We start from the raw sequence: 26095 nt of genomic DNA, 5'->3' as shown, positions 1-26095 counted from the left end.
TACATACAGACACACACACATACGCATATACACACACATATATAGAGAAATGGAGGGAGGGAGGAAGAGAGGGAGAGAGAGAGCCAAAAAATGTACACGCACTTCAGTTTGCTGCAGTAATAAATGTCTGGAAAGTAATGTCCACCACATTGAGCACCTGTTGTAATATAGAGGCGAGACGTAGCTTGTATTGATCTCATTATGTCTCAGTAGATTTAGTATTAAAATATTTATACAAGTTTTTGTTTTCCTGATGTCTGTATTTTTGGCCAACCCTCCTCCATGTCTCTTGAGATAGCCGTGTGTGTGTGTGTGTGTGTGTGTGTGTGTGTGTACATTTTATAATGAAAAATTTCATATTTTAGGTTATGATAGATGGCAATTTTGGGTTAGAAAAATACAAAACTGAGATAATCACATGACGTATGAAAGGAATAAAATGGCTTATAATTTGAGAGAAAAAACCTGCTCTGTCTAAGATAGGATGGGGATTTAGCTCATTAGTGCCACCACCTGCCTCACAAACACAAGGTCTTGAGTTCAATCCCCAGTACCAAAACAAAACAACACTGGCCTAAGAATAGAAGGCCTGCTTTGTATTTTGGAATCAGTACAATGCTGTAAAGATATTTGAGAGTTTTTTTTAATTGTATGTGTCTTTTCAGTTTTTAATTTTTAGGTATGGTTGTTTGTAGAGTAATTAGTTCATAATATAAGCTATATAGGAGACCTTCAAAGAGGAATGGTTTGCCAGGCGTGTTGATGCATGCCTGTAATCCCATCACTTGGGAGGCTGATCGCTGTGAGTTCGAGACCAGTCTGGGCTACACAGTGAGTTCCATGTCAGTCTTAACTACATAGTGAGACCCTGTCTCCAAAAAAAAAAAAAAAAAAAAGAAAAAAAAAAAGAGAGAGAAAGTAATAGTTCACTTCTGCTAGGCCAGGTACATTTATGTAATTTTCCTATTGTGCTTTTTATTTTTTAAAAATTATTTATTTGTTTGTTTGTTTATGTATTTTTGGTGCCAGGGATCAAACTTGGGACCTTGTGCTTGCAAAGCTGGCAGCGGCAATACTGAGTTAAATCCCTGGCCCGTAAATGTACTTTTTAGATATCATGTACTAATAACATTTTTAGTGTAACCCAAATAGTACTTGGAGGTGTAGCATGTAGAGCAAAAGATTGAAGAGGATGCTGATAAAACACCTTCAGAGGTTATATAGGTGATATGAAAGTAACCTCTAGACCAAGGCAGTTTTTCAGCAAACTGATTTTTTTCCCCTTTCGGTGAGGGGGCATGTTCTCCAGACAAATAGTGTTTGCCCATCTTTGGTGACTATAGCTACCTGCTGTTTATATCTAGAACGTTTTCACTTTAATTTTTTGACCTGTTTTGTAAAGAAGCATTTAGGATCCTATGTTTAGAAGGATTCTTGAATCCCAGAGGAGTTCCTTCTACATATAAACATATTAAGTATGAATTTTCCCTTGTTGCTGATAATCTGAGATAATTGTATGAATATCCATGTGAAGTATGGAAAGTGTAGGGTTAAAGTTTTATGATTGCATGAATGTAGTTCCGTGAGCAATGGACAGTGTTAGAGTCAGTTAGTGTTGTCCTCCTTGAATGGTTTTTTCTCTTCAGGTAACCTATAAAATTTAGGGCTTGATATTCTTGAGAACCAGATTTCCTGAATTATGTATTTATGCAGGAATCTCACCTCTTGAAGACGGTCCAGGCCACTTATAAACCCAGTGAGTGAGTGTTTCATAAGAATGGAGTACAAACTAATAGCATATAATTCTAGACAAAGGCTAAGGCTTTGAGAGGTAAGAGATCTTTGTGTTTGGTGGTCATTCTTCTGTTTGACCCTATTAAAATCCAGGAAATAATTGAGCTTTCCTCCCTTTCTGTCTTTGATAGAAATACTGTATATATTTTTTTCCATACTGGAAATTGAACTCAGGGCCTTGAGTTTTCAGGCAGGTACAGTGCCACTGAGCCACATCCCCGGCTGTATATTCTTGAATATTGGTCTTATTTGTAAGGCATAAGAAATAACAAAATTTGGCTGGAGATGTAGCTCAGTGGTTCTGCCGCCTGCCTTCCAAGCTCAAGGACCCGAGTTCGATCCCCGGTACAAAAAAAAAAAAAAAAAAAAAAAAAAAAAAAAAAAGGAAAGGGCTTCCTATTGGCAAGTAACTGGCTCCCCTCCTTAAAGAAAGAAAGCTGGAACAAGAATAGATATTTTAAAAATAGCGCTCTGCAGTAAGCCTTCTTTTGTTACAAAGAAATTAGTTTTTCTAGTACTATTTGTATTTATATTTTATACTCTTTTTTGCTCCTGCTTTTTAAAAAAGATTTTAGGAGCTCTATCAGCTTTAACTTCGCTGATTTTATAAATAATGTAATATGTTCTGGTTAAATGGTGAATCTCCTAAATATCTTTGCTTGAAAAAAAAATCTCTTGCTAGTGATTCATTACTTTAACATTAAGCTTAGTTCATATGCTTAATAAATATATATGGAATAATCTGTGCTAGACATTCTTCTAGGCACAAGGGAATAGAGACAAATGCGATAAGCAAAATCCTTGGAGCTTACAATCTAGTAAAATAGCTTTCTTAGGCAACATCAAAATTTTGTGAGTGGCATTTGCTAGTTTTTCATATGCCAAATACCTTTTGAAGGAATACTCATCTTTGGGCCTTGGTTCCTCATTGTTAAGTCAGAGGTTGGTCTAGGTGCTCTTTAAGGTTTTTTCCCCACCCAAAATTTAGACCCTGGTTTGCAACCAGACCCTTGAAGTTCCACCTACCCCCTGTAGATCAGTGCATTGTACAGGAAGTTTTATAAAGATTTGGCAAGTAGAGTGATATGAATAGAGGATGAAGAGAATCAGGAACTGCAGGGGAAGTCAGATGAGTTAAGGACAAAGATTGAGGCCCATTTCTCCTACTAGATAAGACATCAATATACGTGATTCATGCAATTTCAATGGAGCAGTAGATGAGGCTGTGATTCCACCAGTTGAAGGACTGAATTAGTATAGACATTGCCTATTCTTAAGCAGTCCTTCAGCCCTCAGGCAGTGTTGAATTGGAAAGATGTGAGAGACTAGTTATGGGGACCACCCAGGAAGGTATTTAATACTTAGTCTCCTATACTTGTTTCTGGATGTGTAGACTTTCCTGTTTTAAGTTAGTACCTTAAGTAATAGCATGTGTATTGATACATCAATTAATGAATGATCAAGTACTGTGGGATACAATTAGATAATAGATAATCAGCATAATGAATGAATTTTTAATATTGCTTAATTAGTACTTTGGAAAAGATATCTTGCCCAGCAACTGAAAAATGTTGCCTCGTTCTGAAGAGTAAAGTTGGATCTTCATGTGCTTTTATTGATAGGAATTATTTCCTTCAAGAAACGGTAGTGCTGGGCATGGTTGTGTGCCCCTATAGTAGTCTTAGTTACTTGAGAGATTGAGGCAGGAAGATCTCTTGAGCTTAGGAGTTTGGGACCATCCTGGGCAGTGTAGTGAGAGAAGAACCCTTCTCTTTAAGAAGGAAAGATAAATGTACCAGTTCCCCAAGGTGAATGCCATCATTATGTGTCAAAATATATACTAATAAAAAAAGGAAACAAAGTTGATTATCTCAAGTATATTATAGCAAGGGAAAGTTAACAGAAAAAAAAAGAAAGGTGGATTTGACTAAATTTATTTCCTAAAGAAAATACAAATGTGCTTTATCTAATTGAGCAAGATACTGGGCAGATTGGTTAATTGTATTTAAACTGGTTGTGCCAATCTTTAGAATATCTATATACAAATTAATTCTACCTTATTTTAGGGTTTCTGGTTAATGTATGTTAAAATCTTTTAAGAAAAACTGACATAGTATAGGGCAGAGATTTTTAAGCTGAGCTTCTTGTATAGGCTCATTAAACAATTGGTGTGTGTGTGAATTTTTCTGGGGAGAGGATCTGTGACCTAAAGAGGGTAAGAACCTCTGTGCTAGAGATGAAAAGGAAAAGAATGAAACAGTTTTTTTACTTTCTGAAACTTGCTCTGTAGGACTAAGAATTGAGGGAGTGTGAAATAAATTTGCTATACTTTTCTTTTAGGTTTTGTTTTGTTGAAGTTTTTCTTTTAGTTTATTTTAAAACATTTAGGCCAGTGATGGAGATCCTTTTAGAGATTTCAGTAATAACAAACAACCCGCTGTGGCACTCATGCCACAGCTTCACTTCCACTGACTTAAGGCATTTGGCAAGTTAGTTTGACATATTTAATGTACCTAAAACCTAATAAAATGAGCAGTAAAAGTTCTGATGGCCCCACGAGGTTTTGCCTTAGGTGCCTTTCTTGTCACTAGTTTATAGCTCTTGTGTCAAGTTATGTGTAGGAATTTATACTGGAGTCTTAACATCTCCCTTACTATGTGCAGAAATGTGTTTATTATTTCTGTTTTAAGTTTTTTTCATTCCTACAGTAACAATACAGCTAATTAAAAAAATGTTAAGTCTTAAAAATATTAAACATGTTTTGATGTCTGTTAACTAAGAGCAAGTAGTAATAGCAGCAATTGCATAATTTTAAAGAAAGACAAATTATCTACTTTGTGAAAACTTTTTTTTGCTTCAAAATAGCCATCTGCCTTAGTTTGAGCTATTGTTTTTTCACACTTTTATAAGAAAATCAGTCACTGGAGATTAATCCTCAGTGTGATTTCCCCATCTCTTATTTAGTACATGTTATTTAATGATTGATTGATTGATTTTTGGTACCAGGGATTGAACTCAGGTCCTTGTGCTTGCGAGGCAGGTGGCAGCACCACTGAGCTAAATTCCCAGCCCAAATACCTGTGATTCTTAAGGCTTTTATTACAAATAAACTTATTCTTTAATCATTTGGATTAAAGAAATTACTGATTTATCATGGTTAGTTGGCAGAGGACTAAGATAAGTATGAAATCCATTTCTAATATGGCCAGTTTGATAACTACATTTGAAAATCTGTTTCATTGCTTTTTTTTTCTTATAACATTGTTTCTTGCTGTTTTAACTAAGCTGTCCTCCCTGCAGATTGACTTTTTCATCCGACATCCTAGACTGATCAGGTCAATGTTTTCTAAACAGCACATGTACATAGCTATTGCACCCTGTTTCTATTCCTTCCCATTAGATGCTCTGTTCCACTCATGTTCTGTTCAATTAGAGCTGTGGTTTTGTTGTGATAATTATTTTGATTGTATGAAATGGGGGAGACTTTGAGAAAATTATTGAGCCAATAGTGGAACTGGTTGATCTATGCTTCCATGATTTATTTAGTTTACTCCCTACTTTGCAATACCAGGGGAGAATTAAATTCTTCCCATTTCCTGAAAGTTGAAGGAGGGAATATAAGAGACTGAAGGGAAGGAAACCATAATCTCACCCCAAAATTAACTTAATAATGTCAGGAAGGGCTTTGATGAAACCACTGGCCCTGCTTATAGATCTTATTTTCCAAGCCTTTCATTATTTTATTTGCCCTTTTCTGAACTCTACAATTTCCCTCTCTTGTAGCTGGTTCGATGCCCAGAACTGAATGCTGTGTTCCAGCTGTGGCCTCACCGGTGCTGAATAGAGAGGAAGAGCCACCTTCATAGCTTACATGTGATTCCTCTGCTTATACAACCCAATACTGGATTTACTTACTTTGGCAAGATAGCTGCATTGTGCACTGTATTTAATGTTACGTGTACTGTAACCCTGGGTCTTTCTCTGCATTGCTACCGTAAAGTCCCCAATCCTGCCAATCTAAACTCCTGCCTTTGTTTACCTGTCCCACTACCCCATAGACTCCCTGTGCATTCATCCACAATGAATGTCATCTTTTTACTCTCTCATTTCCTTTTACTCTAATCTTAAACTTTGACAAAACTTTTCATGCTGTCCTATAAATTGTCATTTGTCGGCCATCTTATTTTTCTCCCTGCTTTGGTAATGGGGACATCTTCTAAATCTTTCTTCTGGTTCTTCTCCTTTTGTAGTTAAGTATTTGTAATGGTGAAATTTTTAGTAAATATTCACCTCGCATTTCTTGCAAATCAGATATCCATAAACTCCTAGGGATGGAACATCTGATGAACTTATCTTTATTTTAGTTCTATCCTTCTTATCTCACGGCTTTTCCTCCAAGGAGGAGACGCAAACATAATATCAGTTTACCCCCAAAATTTCTTATAACAAGGAATGTTATAACTTTTAATCATGCATAGTATAGTCGTTGATAATAATTTTAAGCACGTTATCCATTTTCTCCAAGACCTTTGTGAAGACAAATCAGAGCTTAAATTGCTATAACTTTCTAAGATAAGTGAGGTAAAGGAAGGGAAACAAGGTTTTGTGTTGAGTAGGATGTATGTGGCTCCCAAGACAGCCAAATTGAGGTTCTGTTGGATTTGATAGCTGTCTGGGATGGAAGGTGACACTGTTTTGCCTGGAATCTGGAGCATTTTAATCTCAGACTTAGAGTACATTTTTAAGTTGGTTTATTTAAGACTGCCGATGCAGATACCTATTCTTTTAATCATATGCTTTGGTTAGTGAGAATGTAGAATGTGTAATCTTTTCTGATTTTACTGTGGGTGATGATAATCTCCATACATCCTTTTTTATCAATTTCTGAGCTCTCTTAAGTTTAAAATCCCAGTGTTTCTTTATAGTAGCAATGAAGCTAATGTTTAAATTCTTCTTTTTTCTATCTTAGTTGATGTATATTTAATAGACCAACTTAATTTGTGGTCTTTACTGAAACAGAAGTTGCTTCTTATGTATATTTATATCTTGAGAGAATTAAAGTCAATTTGAAAATCTTTTAAACATTATTACAACACATCAGATTACTATTATATGGATATAGGAGTTATCTTCCCTTCAGGCACCACATATTTTATATATATCAGCATATTGCTCTATAAAAATATTTTACAAAAGTATACTGTAAGAGGTGGTAAGATCCATTAGCCTTTTATGGTGATATATAAAACATATTGCCTGACTCTTCTATATCTATAGTCATTAAATATTGTTACTTTTGTTATTTACAATTATATAAATCAAGTGAAATTCTAAGCTCAATTTGATGGTTTCCAAGAGAAGGAGTCTTTTTTGTTTCTCACCACATATACTATCAAAAATTGGGGCTTTTCTTACATATATTTCATTTCCTAACAAGTATGATCCTTTCCTTCAAAGGAACATTGGTTTTATTTCTTTACTTGTGAATTAACTCTCAGTGACAGAGCTGAGTAGACTTTACTGAGCTCTTTGGTGTGCTAAATACTTTTCTCTAGGCAGCTAGAAAGAAGGAACAGTGGCACAGTTTCCATCTCCATTTATGGCATTGGAAGGGTAAAAGGGACAGAGTTGGGACTCTCCATTTATGGACCTTGAAGGAGTTGAAAAGAGTGGTTGGGGTGTTCTTGGAGGCAGAAACTAGACATTATGAGATAAAAATAAATTGGCAGGAGATGTTTGCAATACAAATTCCCGTCCCTGCAAAAAGGGCAGAGGGTGCTGGGAAGGGGGAGTATGTAGATAGTCAGATGAGATTGCTGTGGCATTTGTCTCCTTCCATTGTAAGACACTTATTTCCCGAAATCATGTGTCTGGTTTATCCTAGTAAGTTATGTTTAATGTGGTTGTGGCTGTCCTTTAAAAAAAGAAAGAAGAAACACTTTTTTAAAAGACTGCATTATTGGAAACCTCATTTCTGAGCATTATTTGGGGTACTAAAAGAAGTCTGAAGAAAGGGAAAATGGGTCAGGTGCTTGCGCTAGAGGCAGACTGGTTGGTTCTAAGGCAGGTGATTGATTTCTGCTCCATTTGTGTCTAAGGAAGATCCTGTATGTCGTACTCTTTTTTACTTTTGACTATTATTATTTCTGGTCCCCAGGAATAGGTTTATAAAGTACTTGACAGAGTGTTTTGTAGGTTGTTATCTGTGATTTAAAGATAATGAACTTTCACAGATCTATGAAGATTGTTGAGAGTTTTTTAGTTAGGTGATATATTGACTTATGGAAAGTATCTCAGCTTTACGAAAACTTTCTAGTCATGCTAATGCCTATAAATTAAGTCAGAGGTGAGCTGGGTTTAGGTAGTTGAGTTAGATAATATTTGGAAGCCACTAGAGAAAAGAGTCTCATCTCTCAAAATTCTGTGAAACACATAACATTGAAGAGAGATTAGAAGGAACAAAAGGAGGCAGAGGTGGAATAAAACTTGGATGTGACTAAATTTGGAAGCTGGGACTAATTTCTTATCTTTTGAAATATCATACAAGATACGATAAGATGTAAATTAAACTCAGGAAGCTGGGCTAGTAATCAGAAATATGCATTAGAAATAAAGACCATGGGAAAAAATTGAAGGATTGCACAGTATAATGAAATTATTTAGTTTTATTTGTGGACTTGCTTGCTGATAATTTGTTGTATGCATGTGACAGAAAAAGAAGTAACATAATTTTCTTATTTCATCCTCCTTTAAGAAAAGAAACTATTGGTCTTGTTTGGTTGTTTAGCATGAGTTGGTAGACTAGTAAAATGTATTTAGGTATTATTTTTGGATTTGTAGAAATAGTGTACTCCTCAGTCATTGATGTCTAAGACTGGGAACTTGTGTTATTGATTTGCCTTCTGTATTAAATTTTAGCAGCTTCCACAAAGATAGTGAAATAATAAGGAGTAGACTATGTAAATATATGCTTTATTAGGTAGTTTGTTTAGGCAATTTTTTTTAACCCTGCATTTCTTTCTTAATCAAAAATAAGGAAGATATTCTTTGCTTTGGGAAATTCTTCTTTCTGTCCTCCTTCCCTCACTTTTTCCAAATTCTGGGCACATAGCAACTCTCTCTCTTCTGTGGCAGGTGTGCATCCTATTGGCTGGCTGGTATTTCTTGTTTTTTCTTCCCCTTAGTCTTTTTTAAATGGGGGAGGGGGTATAAAATATGTGTATGGGATACATGCAATAATGTTTTAATGTTTCTTGTTGTTTAATGGATAATTAATTGTAAAATGTTTGAATTATAACATGTTTGAGTAAATGCTATATTAGTATTTTTCTAATATAATAATGAATTTGAAATCTAGTATTCCTGTAACAATGTGTCTGTGTTTGTCTGTCTGTGTCTGTCTAATAGTAATTAATATCTGTGGTCCGTATCTGGAAGAGGAAGTACAGCTTTAAAGGAATAACAAAAGACTTTGTGTCTTAGACCCTTCGCAGGTGTTACAGTCGGGTGAAAGAACATGGTGTTGGGAAAAGAAAGAGCAGTTACACATTTGAACAGTTGGAACAGGTGTTTGGTCAGGGAGGATGGGATGCTCAGCCCTGCCAGCCTGTACTTATTAACAGTAGTGGCTTGTACCAGGAGCTGGAGTCAGATGGCAGCACTATGGAGGACTATTCACAGGAGGACTGGGGAAACCACAGTCAGGATCTCCATGGCTATCCAACAGATCAGGAATTGGGTAAGAAAGCTACTATATATGAGAACTCTGTGAGTGTGAGTGTGTGTGTGTGTGTGTGACGCACGCGCGTGCCTGGTATATGTAACACTTCTTGTTGTGAGTGATGCTTTGTGATACTGTTCCCATTGTCGTCACAAGGCATATCACCAATCTGTTTGGGGAATGTGGGCCTCCTCGGTTTACCCTTAAACATCTAGCTAGTGCTTGATAATTTGAGTACCATCAAGATTCCTAAGGACAGAAGAGTCCCTAGTTCTGAGCTACAGAAGGAGGCCCTGTAGTAGGTAGAATCTTACTTGATTCTACCTTGCACCTTCTAATTGTAAGATTCCTGCTAGAGTATTGACTTGTGGCTCAACTTCCATAAATGAATCTATCCTTTCATTCCCTCATTCCATATACTTTTATGCCTGCCATGTGGGAAAGGTCCTCTCCCAGATTTTAGTCTAAACAAAAAATAAGAGGAAGCCTTGACTTGAGATGATATCTAGGCTACATTGGTGATCATATTCCTTCAGACTTCTTAAGGTATCCCATCCCAATAGTAGCAGAATGATTGGTACACAGTAAAGATATCCAGACGGAAAGTGAAATGCCTGTCCGTCAAATCTAAATTTTAAAGTGTAGTTAAGAGTCTATAAGTAGTTTTTTTGCATTAAGTACTTCAGTTTTGATTTTCATAATCTGGAAGTACTGATCAGATTTCTGTTGGAGCCACTGTATATTAACAGTAAGTTGTCTCATGAGCCCTCACTTTTTAAGTAAATATTCATCTTTCCCAGTGAGACATTCAAGGTCCCCAAGGAAGCATGTGTAGAATTGACACTATAAAAGTATTACCCTAGCTTAAGGCACTATTTTTATAGGATTCCTTATGATAGAGAAATGCTAATTCAAAATAAAAAAGAATTAACAATATAATTCTTAAGAATTCTGTTTTTATTTTCTCAAATATTGGAAGAGAAGAAAGGCTAAAAGCTAAGACTAATATGTAGGAAAGAGATTTAAAGATTAGAAGAATAAGAGGGACAGATACTAAATGATCACTGCCTCTTAATTTCACAAGAGTAATGTCTAAATTACTTTGGCATCCCATAACACTGGTTTTGCCATAGAAAGTTAAGTTACCAAACCTTTGATGGGATAGCATACAAAACATGCTGATCCTGGTATTGGGGGAATAATTACACTGTAAAACTGATAGACAATCTAAACAGAACAAAATTATTCTCATTCTTCTTTTAAAATCATGTTTACGATAAAATTAAGTTTTAAGCTCCTGCCTAGAAATCCACTGGTGTCCTTGAATTTGTATTTGTAGAACTGCTTTCTGATCTTGCATATAAATGTATACATTCTCATATAAAAGTTACATATATAAATCTGGCATTGGACAATACTGGGCACTAGAATGAAATCCTGGTATGGAAATGTATAGTAAATGTAGTTACTTATCTACATAAATGAATGTATACTACCACTTAGAAAAAATATAATTTGTCCCAAAATCTTTGCCTTTCAGATGAAATACCTGTCACAAAGAGAACATTAAAAATTAAACAGGAGTCTTCTGAAGAGGCACAGTAAGTAGATGCTTCACCTTTCCACAAAGTGTCTGCCTAAGTTTAATGACTGTTGGGAGGATCAGAAAATAACTAGACTTGCTGTGAGAATTAGAGCTGTACCACTAGGAAGTGTACCTATTCTTTTTTTCTTTTGTTTGTTTGCTTTGAGGCAGGGTCTTGCTTTGTAGTTCAGGTTGGCCTTGACTCCCTGTGTGGCCCAGACAGCAAATCTTTTGTCTCAACCTTCTGAGTGCTAGGATTACAGGCATGTACTGCCACACCCAGCATGTTTGTTTCTTTCTTATCTTCTAGTTTAAATTTTCCAGTGGTGATGTGAAATGTTGAAAACTTTATATACAACAAGAAATAAATGTACTATATAAAAATAAGCGTGTTGATGGTATTTGCCCACATGTGAATGTGAATGTCTAGATATTTTGGTACTGGGGATCCAGCTCAGGACCTTGTGCTTGCAAGCCCTACAGTGCATTTTCTAGTAACATTAAGTAAGTTCTTAATTAAATCTATTGAAGAAAATACATTAAAAGTTAAAAATAGGTGGCAGTTTGTCTTTCATTCCACCATGATATCTTAATGTTTGAGAGACAGTGAAGAAAAAAACAAAAGGTGAGAAAAAAAGGAAAATGATGGATAATAAGTGGTATAGCAAAGGTGTACTGCTTTTATTTAGCAAACTACCACTACTGCCATTACCCTTTTGTGAACTTCATTTCTTTTTCAGAGCATTTTTGAAATCAAAGAATTCCTAGTGTTACTGGGGAGAAGGTGTGCTGACATTCAGGCATCATTTGCTTCCCAAAATTGTAGTCATTATCCTTGCTCCTCAGTGAAAATTTATGACACAAATCAGTAAGTTTAAGACCATCTCTTTATGGGAATTAGTTACCTTGCAAAAGTGTGACATCAAAGTGCACCAAAGGAAAGGAAACTTTTTAAAAGTAAGTTATTACAAGTCTATAACTTCAAATTCCTATTCCCTAAAAAATAAACTACTGGCAGTTCCACTAAAATGTCCTCTCTCTCCCTAACAGCCACTTTGGACCTGCAGGGGAGGCCCAGTTGGTATAACTGGGTATAAACTCAAGCTTCATACAGAGTTGGTATCACCAGCCTTAAACCACTTGAACTTTCTTGGTAATTGCAACTTTGGAAACCAAGAGATATTGTTCAGGAGCTATTAAATTCCTGGGTCTAGTTGTCACTATGACCCCTTAACTTCAGAACTCTGATATGAACCTTGGACTCAGAGCAGCATGGGGCCATGGTCTTCCAGGGAGGAAACTCACAGGCTTTGGAGGATTCTCCAGGCTGTGCTGTCACTTCTCCAGGTTTTAGCTCAGGGTCTGAGAAGTTCTGAAGAGCTTCCTGATAGGCTGTTTCCCATTGCAGTCCTTTTTTTCAGAAGTATTTTTTGCAGTGTCTGGCTTTAACATTAATGATGTAGGACTGTGACGGTGCTGGGTAACATAACTTCTTGGGGCAGTGGATTTTTTTTCCCTCCTTAGGTATATGTAGAATTAACTGAGCTGACATTACCTGTAGTAAAATATAACATTTTCATCCACCAAGAATAATCACCTAATGTGCTCATTTATTCAGTGCATGTTTATCAAGTACCTACTGTGTGTCAGGCATTAAGATACGTCAGTGAGCAAGCAGGTACAAATTGCTGCTCCATCCCAACTCACTGGTGTAGTTCTCCTTGAGATTGATAAACCATCTCATAAAAGGCCAAGGAAGGATGGTAGGTACAAAAGAGTTCCTTTAAAGTGCCACACAGAAAGTAACGGCCTCCCAAACAACACAGTCAAATAATTTTAAAAGTCATCTAGTGTTTTGTTTCCTCTGATTAGAGGAACAGTTCCCTGGGAATACAGTGATTTTATATAGGTGGCTAGTTTGACACTTGAGAAGCCTTTAAGATAAAGTATAAGGATAAACTTAAGGCGGTCTTTGGCTAAAGAAGCAGCTGATAACAAAACCCTTGCTCTTCATCATCATCTCACAGACAGTCGAGAGGGGTAAGCAGTCACAGAATGGTTATGTGTAGCCTTCCCAGAATGTTCCAAAAACTCCTTCCCTTGAGGATGAAAATTTAGGGAAGGCTCAAAGTTCTGTCTTTCACAGCTTCTTCAAAAAGCTGTTAGCAAACCCTCTTTTCTTGCCTTAATTTGTGAACAGTTGTGACAAATGAGTATAATTGTAGATTAAAACTATAATTGATGTGGAATGTGGTAGTTTGTTGCCAAATTAATATTTAATAAACCAATCTCACCATCAAAGTTTTGCTATACTTGAGAAAGAAACTTAGAGTTTACATATTCATTTATGTAATAAAGCATATGAAATACCAGTTTCAGGGCTGGGGATTTAGCTCAGCAGTTCGATGGCCTGCCCCACAAGCGCAAGGACCCGAGTTTGATCCCTGGTACCACAAAAAAAAAAAAACAACCAGTTTCAAGTTATGAGTTAGAAATACCAGTTTCAAGTTATAAGTTATCTTTCCCTGTTAACTATATAACTCAAAATTGAAATAATTTCTGTACTTTTGCCTTTCTTTATAAACTTTTCTAGGCCAGGCATGGTGGTACATGCCTGTAATCCCAGCATTCAGGAGACTTAAGGCAGGAGGATCACTGCAAGTTGAAAGCTAGCCTGGGCTACATTGTGAGGATCAGGCCAGCCTGGAACCCATAGAAATACCCTGTCTCAAAACAAAAAGGATGGGGGGAGAAAGGGATTTTCTGGAATAGTATCAATTCATTGTCTTGAATCTTTTTCTCTGAAAATCTAAGCCTAGAGGGTTGGCAATGTAGCTCAGTGGCACTGCACTTGCCTGGCGAATGTGAGGCCCTGAGTTCAATCCCTGGTACTGGGGGGAAAAAACCCTTAAGCCTAATGTGGACCTTTTCCATATGAATTCTCAGATTTTTATACTAACTTTTAAATTTTGGAGTACCAATGCATTTCAGACAAGTAGAAAATGTTTTTAGTCAGGTCATTTAATCATAGTTGGTTGTTTCCTATAGCATATGTATATGGGCCAAAACTATTGAACTTTTCAGAATTTGCAGGTTAGAAATTAGCCTATTATTTTAAGTGACACTGGATGCTCTTCTGAGTAAAGCATCTTTTTTGACTCTTAGATTGGAGAGCCATCATAGGCATTATGGTAGTTACTTTAAAAAATCATGATTGGGCCAGGGATGTAGCTCAGTTGCACAGTGCCTGCCTGGCAAGCACAAGATCCTGAGTTCAATCCCTGGTACCAAAAAAAAAAAAACATGATTTCTGTGTGTGGTAGCATGTACCTGTAATTCCAGGCACTCAGGAAGCTGAGACAGGAAGATCCCAAGTGAAGAAAGCTGAGGATGTAGTTGAGTGTAGAATATAGCATGTGAAGGCCCTGGGTCTTAGCTCCAGTACCACACATACAAAAAAAAAGCTTGAACTTCTGAAATCTTCAAGTCTTGTGTATTAATATGTATTAAATTGGACATAGCACAACTATAGAAGTAATAGAAGGCAGTTTATCATTAATTCCTGGAAACTTCATAGGAGTATTTTTTATATTTGTAATACAATGATTATCTATAATGGAAGCCACTAGTCAAATGTGGCTATTTAAGTGTGATTTTAAATTAAATATACTGTAAGTAGATACTTAATACCTCACTGACATTAGCCAGTTTAAATTCTAGTGGCTATTGGACAGCACAGATAACAAAACATTTCTGTCATCATAGAAAGTTCTCCTGGACAGTGATATTCTAGATATCTGAGAAATTTGATGTTTATTTCTCTTTCTAGGAAGCGAGACATCATGCAGAATATTGTGCAGATTTTGGAGTCAGTACAATTGAAATGGGAACTGTTTCAGAGCTGGACAGATTTTTCAAGGCTCCATCTTTCTAATAAACTGGCCATTTTTGGAATTGGTTATAATACCCGTTGGAAAGAGGATATCCGTTACCATTATGCTGAGATCAGCTCCCAAGTGCCCCTTGGCAAGCGACTTCGGGAATACTTCAACTCTGAAAAGCCTGAAGGTCGGATCATTATGACCCGAGTGCAAAAAATGAACTGGAAAAATGTTTACTACAAATTTTTAGAGATCACTATTAGTGAAGCTAGGTGCCTGGAGTTGCACATGGAAATCGACTGGATACCAATTGCCCACTCCAAACCAACTGGTGGGAACGTTGTTCAGTATTTATTGCCAGGAGGCATTCCCAAAAGTCCAGGCCTTTATGCCATTGGCTATGAAGAATGTATTGAGAGGCCCCTCTCACCCCACATGGAGCGACATTCTGTGGACCCAGGAAAAGAGGGCAGGGTTGACCTGGAAACCCTGTCAGCACAAGCCTCATTACAGGTGGAAATAGAACCCACCCGAATTATCTATTGCTACCTCGGAATTGCTGAGGTTCGGACTCTGCAGCAGTGTTTATTTTTACATTTCCAAGCAAATACCAAAACCTTCAGCAAAGATTGGGTTGGTATAAATGGGTTTTTGTCTCAGAACTGTATTGTGGATCCTGGCGTTTCCCCAAAATCCATCTATATCAAGTTTGTAGAAGTAGAGAGGGATTTTCTTTCCGCTGGCTCTTTAGTTGAATGCCTGGAAAAAGCCATTGGATACCCCTTAAAATTTAATAACTGAGTGTCATCCTTCGTAAGGATTTGGGCTCTTATCTCTCTCTCATACTCCATTACCCAGGCCCTTCCTCATTCAGATGCTGCCATCAGATTCTTCCTGGGGACTCTCCACATTTGGGCCAGTACAACCTCTAAGGAATCATAGTAGACTTTGGGCAGAAAAAACAGACTTCACCAGAAAATGCTCATTTTGAGCAAGCAAGATATATAACAAACTTGTGTGGTGGGTCAGTTATTTCTTTTTTAAAAATTTTTTTAAATGAATTTTAGAGCCCTAATTAAACAAATGTAGGTGCATTCCATATTGGACAAAACTTTGAGTTTCATATGAAATTGAAAAATTGTATTTTTTTCACAATGTTTCATTTTTACACATCTCTATGTCTCTATATAAGTATTATTTACAATGCTGAATAAATAAGCAATAGATAATGGCAAGTTAAATCTCGAGTCACACAGAAAATAAGACTTTTTCAATATCACCTTTAGCTACTATTGTATATAATTTAGAGTTTCATTTTTTTCACCAACTGTTTTGCTATTTCCAATCAGTGTTGCCTGCAAAGATCTTTGTTTCTGTGATGTACCAACTTTATGGTTGTGTTACCATTTAAACTTAAAAAAAAAAAATTAAAGTAATTCTTGGCCTCTTGGCGTGCTAGTTGAGCTTTTTGTAGGAGAGTACTCGCTGTGGGGACTATGTTTTGGCTTTACTGCTATGAATGAACAGAAGAAACAGCAGGATCACTCTACTTTTTCTCTATACCCTTGTGACCAGGGTCGTTATTCTCTTGTAAGAGTACCAAAGGTTATCAGCCCTCTCATTTGATTTTTTTTTTTTAATGACTAAGCTATTTCTTCCAATTCTAGAAACATAAATGTTTATGTCTTGTCTTTTATACTAAGTAATCAGGGGCAAAGAGTACAAGTGTGAGGTTGATGTCTTGCTGTGTCTAAAAAAAGGAAGTGAGCATCTATTAAAAAAAAAAAAGAATTTAAAAAAGTGACCCAAAGCCGGGCGTGGTGGCACACACCTATAATCCCAGCACTTGGGAGGCTGAGGCAGGAGGATGTAAATTCAAGACCAGCCTGAGCTACATAGTGATTTACAGGTCAGTCTCAACTACATGGTGAGACCCTGTCTCAAAAAAACCAAAAAGAAAGAGAAAGAGAGGGGGCAGGGAGAGAAAGAATGAAAGTGACCTATAGGAAAGGAAATTAGAAGGTATCAGTCCACTAGCAAAGTAACTGTCATGTTTAGATCTTTTAGAACTTCTAATTGGTCAGCCAGCACTCTACTTACAGAATCATACTTTTGGGGCCAGGGATTTAGTTCAGTGGCGCCATGCCTCCTTGCAAGCACAAGGTCCTGATTTCAATCCCCAGTACCAGAACAGAAAAAAAAAACCATACTCAGGTAAGAACAGTTTATTAGTAGTTTATTAGATCTGTGATTTCATAGCAAAACTTGTTAGGTCATTTATTTATCTTCAGTGATTTTTCAACATCTCTCAGTTGCTCTACGTTAAATGGGCTGCAGATCCAGGTAAGAGCTGCAGTCCTCCCCATTTCTCAATACTTACGGAGATAAAACTGCATATTGTTAAAATTTTTTCTTTACCCACAACCTGAATGGTCTCAGTGATTTTACTCATTTTGCTATCTCTTGGTTTCTTGATGTTTATTTTTGTAATGACTAGAGAGTTTACAATCAAGAGGGTGGCTTTGATTTATGTTGAGTCTGGGCTTATAGAGTTGGTGGTTTTCTGATGCAAGCTGCTACAAATAGGTGCTAGTTCCAGGAGAATATACATATCCTGAGAGTGTGTGGCACCTTTTCCCACGGACATGGGTTGTAGATAGGAGCCTTGGGAAGTTCTCATGAATTTGCTCTTCTTAGAGATTTGGAATTATGTCATACGGACCGAGGTGCATTGACCATATTGTAGCTATAACCTCACAGTATTCAAAGCTAAGTGCTATAGGAAAAAGCATTGTTAGGAGTACTACCTAGCATTCCCCAAACTTTACAACTGGCCAGTCCTAAAAACTACATTAACATTTCACACATGTTTTTTTCTCTATCCCACTTCCTATTGCTGCTGTTTACTTAACTGGGGGTAGAACATTTTAGGAACATTTAGTGAGGATGCTTGAGACCTATCTAACATTGCTGAGAATGGAGCATTACTAGACTAGCATAGTGACCAGCATGGAAAAGATGGCAAAGACCAGATCCAATTTGAGGTTTTACTACCTTTGGCTTGACATGGTTTGGCTCATGGAAGGAAATGACAAAGCTGTGCCCTGGGAGATGGAGGCAGGCTGAAAAGGCAGTTTGTTGATAACAAGTACCCAGTCACTTTTGTTAGAATAGCCTAGAAAAGACAGTAGGTTAGATAACTGTAAGCATTGCTGAAAATAAGAAATGGAGAGCTGGGCATGGTGGCACACGCCTGTAATTCCAGCACTCGGGAGGCTGAAGCAGGAGGATCACTGTGAGTTTGAGACCAGCCTGGGCTACATAGTGATTTCCAGGTCAGTCTCAACTACATAGTGAGACCCTGTGTCAAAAAACAAACAAACAAAAATAAACAAGAAATGGACTTTTAAGACCTTAAATGAGCCTTATAACTGATTTCAGTGTAGGGGGCAGGGACACTCTATTCATCTTAGTTACTTTCTTGTCACAGAGAAACCCAACACACAAATCTGAAGGAGGACAGGTTTATTTTGGCTCACAGTTTATGGAAAGTTCAGTCCATAGTCAGTTGGCTCCAAGGCAGAAGAGAAGCATGGAAGAGGAGGCTTGCTTGTAGCATGGCAGACAAGAAGCAGACAGGGTTGAGGGGAAATACACCATTCCAGGCCACTCCCCCAGTGACCCACCACCACCCAATCAGGCTTCACCTCCCAACATCACATTTAGCTATAAACACATCAGTGAACTGATCCACTAATGAGTTATGCATCTGTGATCTAGTCCCCAAAGTACCACCTATGAGAGTGTGCAGCTTTAAGGGGACAACTAGAGTTCCATCCCCAGCACTGGGGGCAAAAAAAAAGTTGAGCACATCCAACATGAAATGGTATAAGCTAAGTATTCACATTCCAAAAAGGAGAAATGGGATAAAAAACAGTTGGGCAAAAGCAAGACAGAAACCCAACAGGCAAACATTAAATCCTGTGGTTCCATGTCATGGCTAATAGCCCGACCAGTCACTGGGGGATGCCCAGTCACCTGATTGAGGGTACAGCAGGGAATGAAAGAATAATATACAAAGAATAAAGAACGAATGATAGCTTATTACTTGTGGGGCTAGGAATTGATCTTTAGCACTCTCCTGGCTAAAGACCACCTGATCTTAGTGCTGTCATAGCTAAGATGATGAGCTCTGGATTAGTCAGTATTTGTGATTATACAACATAGCAATGGGGCAAGAAGGCAGATGTAATGAATAGAAATAAATGCATTTAATGATCCGAGCTGCGAGAGTGGCGTAATTATATATACCTGTGAAGAACAGGTCACAGTTAACAAGGCACCTGTGCTGTCTTACTGGTTATAGCTAACGAGCCATCTGCATTATCTTACTTAAAAGTTCAGTGTTAGAGAATGATTGCACAGAGCCATAGTTCCTCAGCTGCAGTGTTTTCTTGCTAATAGAGATGTCACAACTTCATTGATCATTGTGACATTGGAATAGGGAAATCTATCTCCAAACACCAGTGGAAAGGTCAGCAATTCACACTCAGGCCTTGGACAGACTCAGTCTTAATCAGTAGCCAAATTTATAAGCCAAATCAATATCTAAAGCCTGCTCAGTGCAGTTTCAAGCTGGTCCCCTACAGTTCCATGTCCAGCACCTGGGGCAGTCTGTGAGATGTGAACTCCAAAGGGCTTGAATGGCCCCACCCCTATGGCACTGCTTGAAGTGGCCTACTAGGCTTCTCTGGGGCTTGATTTGCTCACTGCTTGCAGCTTTCCTCATATAATCCATGTTCCTGAGATCACTGCACTTCTGGCTTCACACACTACCCTTGCAGGGGCACACTCACTGCCTGGCCTTCTGAAATCTAGGTTGATGCTTCCCTGATTCTATAACTCACATTCTGCATGTGCCTAAAGCCAGCACCACATAGATGATGCTTAGGTCTGCTGCTAGCTAAGGCAGTAGCTGAGCCCTTTTGAGTCTTGCTAGTGGTTGTAGAGGCCTCTCAGTGCCCGGATGGTTGAGCACAGTGAACTGAGTCCCAGGACTCAATTCCCATTCCTTAGTCTGCTGCCATTCTGGAGCATGTGCTCTTGGCTTTATTCTCAGAGCAGTCATTTGCCTTTGCAACTCTGAGCCTACAAAAAGTGGAGCCTTATTTCCTCAAGGCATTTTTCCTGTTGTCCTGTTCCATAGTACTTAAGGGCTTATTTTTTTATTTTTAGCACTGGGCATCAAACTCAGGACCTTGCACTTGCGAGGCAGGAGGTGGAAGGGCTTCTTTTTAATACTAACCTTTTCAGCAACCAAGTTCTCTATTCCATTTTTGCAGGCCCCAACTTTATTGGACTTTTCTGGCCAAACTCCAAACTTTTAAAATCTTTCTACTGGGCTGTTTGCTCTTGATTCATAATGTGGAGCTGGCTAAAAGTCACCAAAACTACTCAAGCCACAGCATGAATGTTTGGCTGCCTTGAAGTTTCCTCCACCAGATTAATTAGTCCACTACCCTTAATCTCAGTCTCCCCCAAAGTTTTAGGACATAAGCAAAATACAGACAAATTTTTAACTAGAGCGTAACACATATGGCCTGAAGTCCAACTGTCGGAGTCCTTCCTGACCAAAACCGTTTTTTTTTTGTTTTGTTTTGTTTTTCTTCTTGGTACCAGGGATTGAACTCAGGTCCTTGTGCTTGCAACGCAGGCCACCAAACTGCTGAGCTAACCCTGGCCTCCAAAACCTTTTCTACCTGCTATTTTCCAGCTGCATTGCAGTCAACAGTCTGACTCCCATCAAGCTCCACTCACAGCATTCTATGGCTGCCTCTTTAAACCTGTCTAAATTCCGGTATGCTAATTCCAAGGGTTTCTAAACCACATGGTCAGGCAGCCTTGCAGCAATGACCCCACTTCTTTGGCACCAAATACTATCTTAGTTACTTTCTCATTGCTGAGAAAATACCCAGCACTCACAAACTGAAGGAGAAGAGGTTTAATTTGGCTCACAGTTTACAGAGGTTTTTGTCAATAGCTGCAAGGTAGGGTGACATGGCAGAGGCTTGCTTATGGCATGATGGACAAGAAGCAGAGAGCGGGATCAAGGAAGGAGGAATGGAGATACAGTGTACCAGTCAAACCCATGCCCCATTGACCCACCACCACCCAATCAGGATTCACTTCCCAACACATTTAGCTGTAAGCACATCAGTGAACTGATCCACTGATGAGTATTAATTTACCCATGATCCAGTCACCTCCCCAAAGCCCACCTATGAGTGCATGAAACTTTAGGGTTATAATCCATAACAATATTCAAATTTAAGAATCAGTAGTTGGAAAAGTTTGGACAATCTGAGATGTATGATCTAAAGAAACATGCACTAAGAACTTAACTCTTGCACACAACCTGTTTAATCAATTCCCAGGTCACGCAAGGATAATTTGTGTCAGCATTCTTGTACCCCAGGGTAAAGAGCAATATTTACCCTAAAATGCATCTTGGCCCAAATTTGGAGAGCAATGAAGATGTTCTGTCCACTTCTACTACTTGATTCCCTCAGGCTCTGAAAAAAAGTGGATGGAATAAGAGACAGTGAGATATGCTGTGATTGGGGTAAAAGTCCTGAAAAGACTGCTGCTATTTCACATGGAAACAGTCACTGTGCACAGATCTTTTGTTGTGGCTTCACTTCCTGTGTGGCAGGTGGAGATCTGGATTCTGCAGGGAAGTTAGCTACAGAGAGTGAATGCTGAACCCATACTTTAAGTGCTTGATAGGGATGAGCACACCTGTGTGGCCAGCTGTTGCTGCCGCATGCCCAGGTTACAAACAGTGTTTTGCACTGCTTTTTTTTTTGGAAGTTACCTGGGGTGACTTAACCCTGGTCTTGAAACTACAGAAGGGTATTTACAAGAGTTCCTTTGAAATGCAGACTAAAAGCAAGACAAATTTTAGTATGACAGGAAAACCAAACCACCAGACTGCCCCCCCCAATCTTGACAATCCAAAGTTTTGTAAATTCCTGCAGAAGGATGTGAGGCTTGTAGTTAGCACTGTTGCCTAGTATTAGATTCCAGGGATGGCATGAGCAGTCTAGTGTTTGCATAGGCATTTCTCAGAGCCACAGCATGGCAAGTATTTGAAGAGGAACCAGGAAGGTCACACTAGGAAAGCAGTTGAAAAGCTGAAAGTCTATAGCACTCTACTGGGCGGAAAAAATACGCACAAGGTCAGTGTCAAAACACCACAAGTGGGCCAGAGATTTAGCTCAGTGGTTCTGCCTCCTGCCTTGCAAGCATAAGGGCCTGAGTTTGATCCCCGGTACCAAACAAACAAAACACCACAACTGCGTGAATGGAGTATAGAGAATCCAGTAGGCCTGGCTGCTTTTATTCATGAACAACCGTGTTCCCCTACAGTGGGCAATGCTTATGCTTTCTGCCCTGGGTGACCTTTGCTCCTTGGCGAAGCGCTGCTTCAGACCAAGATTTGAATCTTGGTGGTGGTGGGGTGGTGGTGGTGGTGGGGCTGTTGGGTGGAAAGCATGAATAGGTGAGTGCCCTTGGGTGGGAGGAGCCCCGGCCGGCAGAGGGCGCAGAGATGCTTTTGACCACATGGCGGGGGATGGAGAAGGGGTGCGGTTAAATTAAATTCACAGCGAACAAGATCTAGTCCTGGGAATTAAAGGATCAGAGCGGGCCTGAGCTGCTCACTGTGAGGATGGGAGGCAGTGAAGATCCCGGGAATAAAGAAGAAACGGAAAATTTTGTCCTGTGTACCCTCCTGCAGCCTCCCCTCCTCCCCAGTCTGTTTTATGCCTATAGCACTTTGTTTCAGGTATGAGGAGCTGGGAACAGGACTGGTCTGTCTCCCGCTCAGCTCTTGAGGAGACCTTAGGCCAATCTTCCCAGCTCCGGGTAGAAGTAACCTTCGGGCCTGGGTTTTAAGGAGTTCGTGAAAACCCGCAGTGAGCCTCGGTGCTCCCTGCCCACGAGGGGAAGTCAGTCCCCGCGTGCCCGCCGCGCGGCGCTGTCCCAGGCCTCCCCCGGGGCAGCCCTGGGACCGCGTCCGATCGCGCAGACTCGGGCGGCGCGCTGCCTTCTTCCTTCGCTGCGCTCCTACCCTGCCGAACCGTTGCCCTGAGAAAACTCGGCCTCCCGGTCCTTCACGAAGGCCGCCCTTGTTAATCAGTTATTCGTGCGGAAGCCTCAAGGCTTGTTTAGTGTCGGGGTGCGGGAGGTTCCCGGACTTCTGAAGCTGTCCTAAACGGCCTCGCTTTCCAGTAGCCCTCCCCTGCACCGGCGGGGTGTGTGTGATGGTTCAGGACCCTCCTTTTTCCTTCTGGCCCGCCTGGCCGGCTCCAGGGGCATCTCGAGTGTTGAAAGCCTCCAGAGGCACCCAGCTTACCCAACTCTAGCCTGCAGCTTCACCCGGGAGAGGCGGCGGGATCCGGCCCTGCGAGTGCTGGAAGATCCCCAACCCCCACCCCGCGCGGGTCACCGCTCGCCCAGCCTGGGAGCGCTTGACCTCTCCGCCCCTTCGAATGTCCCGCCCCCTATCTCCGCCGGTCCCCACCCCACCACCCGCAATAGGAGCGGACTTGGGCTGGAGCCGCCCTTGGTGACGGTCGGTGGCTTGGCTCCAGTGCACGTTCGGGCTGTCTCGCAGCCTTGGCACCTGTCGGACCGTGTGTCTCGGAATTAGAGCCCCTGACTCCGTTCTGGCCAGGGAGGGTCATGATTTCCCTGCCTGCAGCCCCTGCCACCAACTGGCCGCTGTGTTTGTTCCTGGGGCTCAGTACTCTCGGTGAGTCAAACCTGGGACCTAGAGGGGACTTGGGATGCAGGATGGGTGAATGCGACCCTGAGGGAGGACTTTGGGCACTGATGAGAAACTGGCTTGGACTCTTGCTTCGCACTCTTGCTGTCCTCCCCATTTCCCTCGGCATCACCGGGTGGTGCTGATTTCTCTCCCCACTGAAGAAGGGACAGCTCCCAGTTTGCCGGAGTAAGGGCCTCTCCAGGCAAGACCCAGATAACGGATGAGACAGAAACCATTCCCCCTCCACTCCCTACCTCCCCTCGATAAGGGCGTCTCCAGGTGAGACCCTGCTACCCGTGTTGTGAGTTAGGGAACCATTTTCCACTACTCTCCACCCCAGCTCTGCAAAGCTGGATGAGCTAAGGCGATAGATAGATGAGAAAATGACTAAAGAGCTTAAGGACTTAACTCTAGTCCCCGTGTGTGCCCCCACCCCACACACAAGCTGGTGCCAAGATCCCAGGAGAATGCCCTGGACCTTGGGCTTGACACACGTACTTCACGTCAGTTCCCCAACCCAGTTCCTCCCTCTTCTCCCCTCCTGCTTCCTGCCCTGGAAATAATGGGAGGTGCCCCAAAAGCATGACCGGGAGGTCGTTTGGACACAGGAAATGGGGGAAGGGTTCAAAAGCTGTGAGGAACAGTTATGGCACCCCCTCCCCTTCCAGGTCCACCACCCCTTTAATTTCCCAGACAAAGGAACAAGGGAAATAAGGGAAGAGGGGTTAACGGGAGAAGAAGGGAACCTCTCTGAGCAAGGGCTGGAGAAGTGTTGAAAGCCTGAGGAGCACCAAGCTTCCCTGGGAGCTGAGGTAGCCCAGGGCTATATCTGGTGAAAAAAAAGGACCCCATAAGAACAAAGCCCATTGTAAGATGTTCATTTGCTGCCTTCCAGGCTATTTTGCTATTCCCTTTCAGGGAGCCCCGTCTAGGTTTGGGGACCTCAACTTTAACCCATTTTTCTCAGATTGGAGGAAGACAGGGTAAGTGGGGACAGGAAAGAGGTTACACAAAGTGAAATTCAGCCAAAATGATGGTATTGCCTAGCTCCTGTCTCTGTCTGCTTTGGTCTGGTTCTGCACCAGTGGTGTTAGGGCATGAAGTACTAGGATTCCCAGACAAATGGGTCTCTTGAGCAGGCCCTCAGCCACAACAAAGCCTGGATAGCTTGCTGCTATCTAGATTTGATAGACCCCATCCGGGATACCTCAACTTCTCAGCTCTGCTTCAACCCCAACTTCAACCTCAGCTCCTTGCCCTTTTGCACTCCGCTGTTGCTCTCACTGACGGTGGGTCTCCTAGCCAAGGAGAAAAAAAGCTGTGTTTGTTATCTGGGCTTCACCTGCAGCTCATTTGCAACCCCAGCTCTGAGCCTAAGCTTGCATACTGAAGGTCCAGACTTACTGTTCCCACAGGCAACCCCCGGGGTTACCCAGCATTGGGGTGTTAAATCCACCCACATGGAGCAGGCACCCGGCTCTGCTAGGCCTGCATGCTTGCCCTGACGTAAGATCCTCCTGCCCTGCTTTCCTCCTAGGCAGCTCAGACTGATGCCCCTGGGGCGTGAGAAGCCTGCAGGGGGAGTTTCTCAGAGAAGAGGGAAACTAAAAATAGTAGCCCTGGGGAGCAGGCCCATTTCAGCCCTCCCTGCTCCTCACTCTGGGCTCAGTGAGCCAGAATGATCCTTTTTCTGGGCTCCTGTGTCCTTTGCTCCGACCCAACCATTGCCCACTCCTATACTAGTGGCACCCAAGAAGCTGCATGAGAAAAGGGATGTCCAGTTGGGACAGGGGCTTCTGTTCCAACAGACACCCAGGGGTGAGAGAGGAACAGCCTCTGGCTCTCCTCAGTTCTCTAACTGAGAGGGTGGGACAGAGAGCATTTGCTGGACTCCCTTGTGTCCATTCCTGTGTATTTTAAACCACCTCCCCTCTCTGTACCTTTTACAAAGTGAAATTATAAGCGACCTGGAGTCGGTCCTTGGGGCCCCTGGAGGGAGCAAGTAGTTTCCTGGTGAAAACCCTTTCTGGCGTCAGTGAACTGCACAGAGGCCTGGGTAAGAGCAGGCACAGCCTGAAGGCTCCCTGTGTGTCCTGCTTTAGCTGATGGCTGCCTGGCTAGGTCCCCAAGGGGCGTCGAGTTCCTTCAGGGAGGCTTGTTTTTGGCTGTAAGGCCTCCGGTCTAAAGACCCCACCTTCATTGTCTTCTGTCTTATCACCGGCCACAAGTTTCCTGCCAGGAAATGAGAAGGGGGGTGCTTCGAAGTACAAGGAACCGGGTGGGGG

At 40.8% G+C, this 26095-nt stretch overlaps 2 protein-coding genes across 3 annotated transcripts in view; both read left to right on the top strand.

The window, feature by feature from the left end:
• Positions 1-4865: 4865 nt before the first annotated feature.
• On the top strand, positions 4866-16418 carry Msantd2 (Myb/SANT DNA binding domain containing 2). Of its 2 annotated transcripts, XM_010628708.3 has the most exons (4): positions 4866-5667; positions 9433-9532; positions 11055-11115; positions 14929-16418. In XM_010628708.3, exons 2-4 carry the CDS (start codon positions 9457-9459, stop codon positions 15779-15781), a joined length of 990 nt encoding a protein of 329 aa, XP_010627010.1. In that variant the 5' UTR covers positions 4866-5667; positions 9433-9456; the 3' UTR covers positions 15782-16418. The 2 variants fall into 2 exon arrangements, with proteins under 2 accessions (XP_010627010.1, XP_033620301.1); XM_033764410.1 differs by lacking the exon at positions 4866-5667 and having other exon boundaries at positions 9277-9532.
• Positions 16419-23496: 7078 nt separating this feature from the next.
• Positions 23497-26095, top strand: part of Esam (endothelial cell adhesion molecule) — an 8314-nt gene continuing 5715 nt past the window's right edge. Inside the window, exon 1 of the mRNA XM_010628715.3 lies at positions 23497-23795. Coding sequence (XP_010627017.1) covers positions 23726-23795 — 70 coding nt within the window. The 5' untranslated portion in view covers positions 23497-23725. The remainder of the gene's footprint in view (positions 23796-26095) is intronic.

Source organism: Fukomys damarensis, unplaced genomic scaffold, assembly GCF_012274545.1.
Source record: "Fukomys damarensis isolate Sample0158 unplaced genomic scaffold, DMR_v1.0_HiC HiC_scaffold_16, whole genome shotgun sequence".
Classification (NCBI taxonomy): Eukaryota; Metazoa; Chordata; class Mammalia; order Rodentia; family Bathyergidae; genus Fukomys; species Fukomys damarensis.
Note: the sequence above shows the minus strand (reverse complement) of the source record. Positions and strands in the feature narration are given on the sequence as shown.

What these genes read in the sequence shown, in the direction of transcription:
- Msantd2 (XM_010628708.3), top strand. Translation starts at nt 9,457, where the DNA reads ATGGAGGACTATTCACAGGAGGACTGGGGAAACCACAGTCAGGATCTC. An exon ending in TCCAACAGATCAGGAATTGG is followed by an intron (nt 9,533 to 11,054) that starts GTAAGAAAGCTA and finishes TTTGCCTTTCAG; the next exon opens with ATGAAATACCTGTCACAAAG. An exon ending in GAGTCTTCTGAAGAGGCACA is followed by an intron (nt 11,116 to 14,928) that starts GTAAGTAGATGC and finishes TTCTCTTTCTAG; the next exon opens with GAAGCGAGACATCATGCAGA.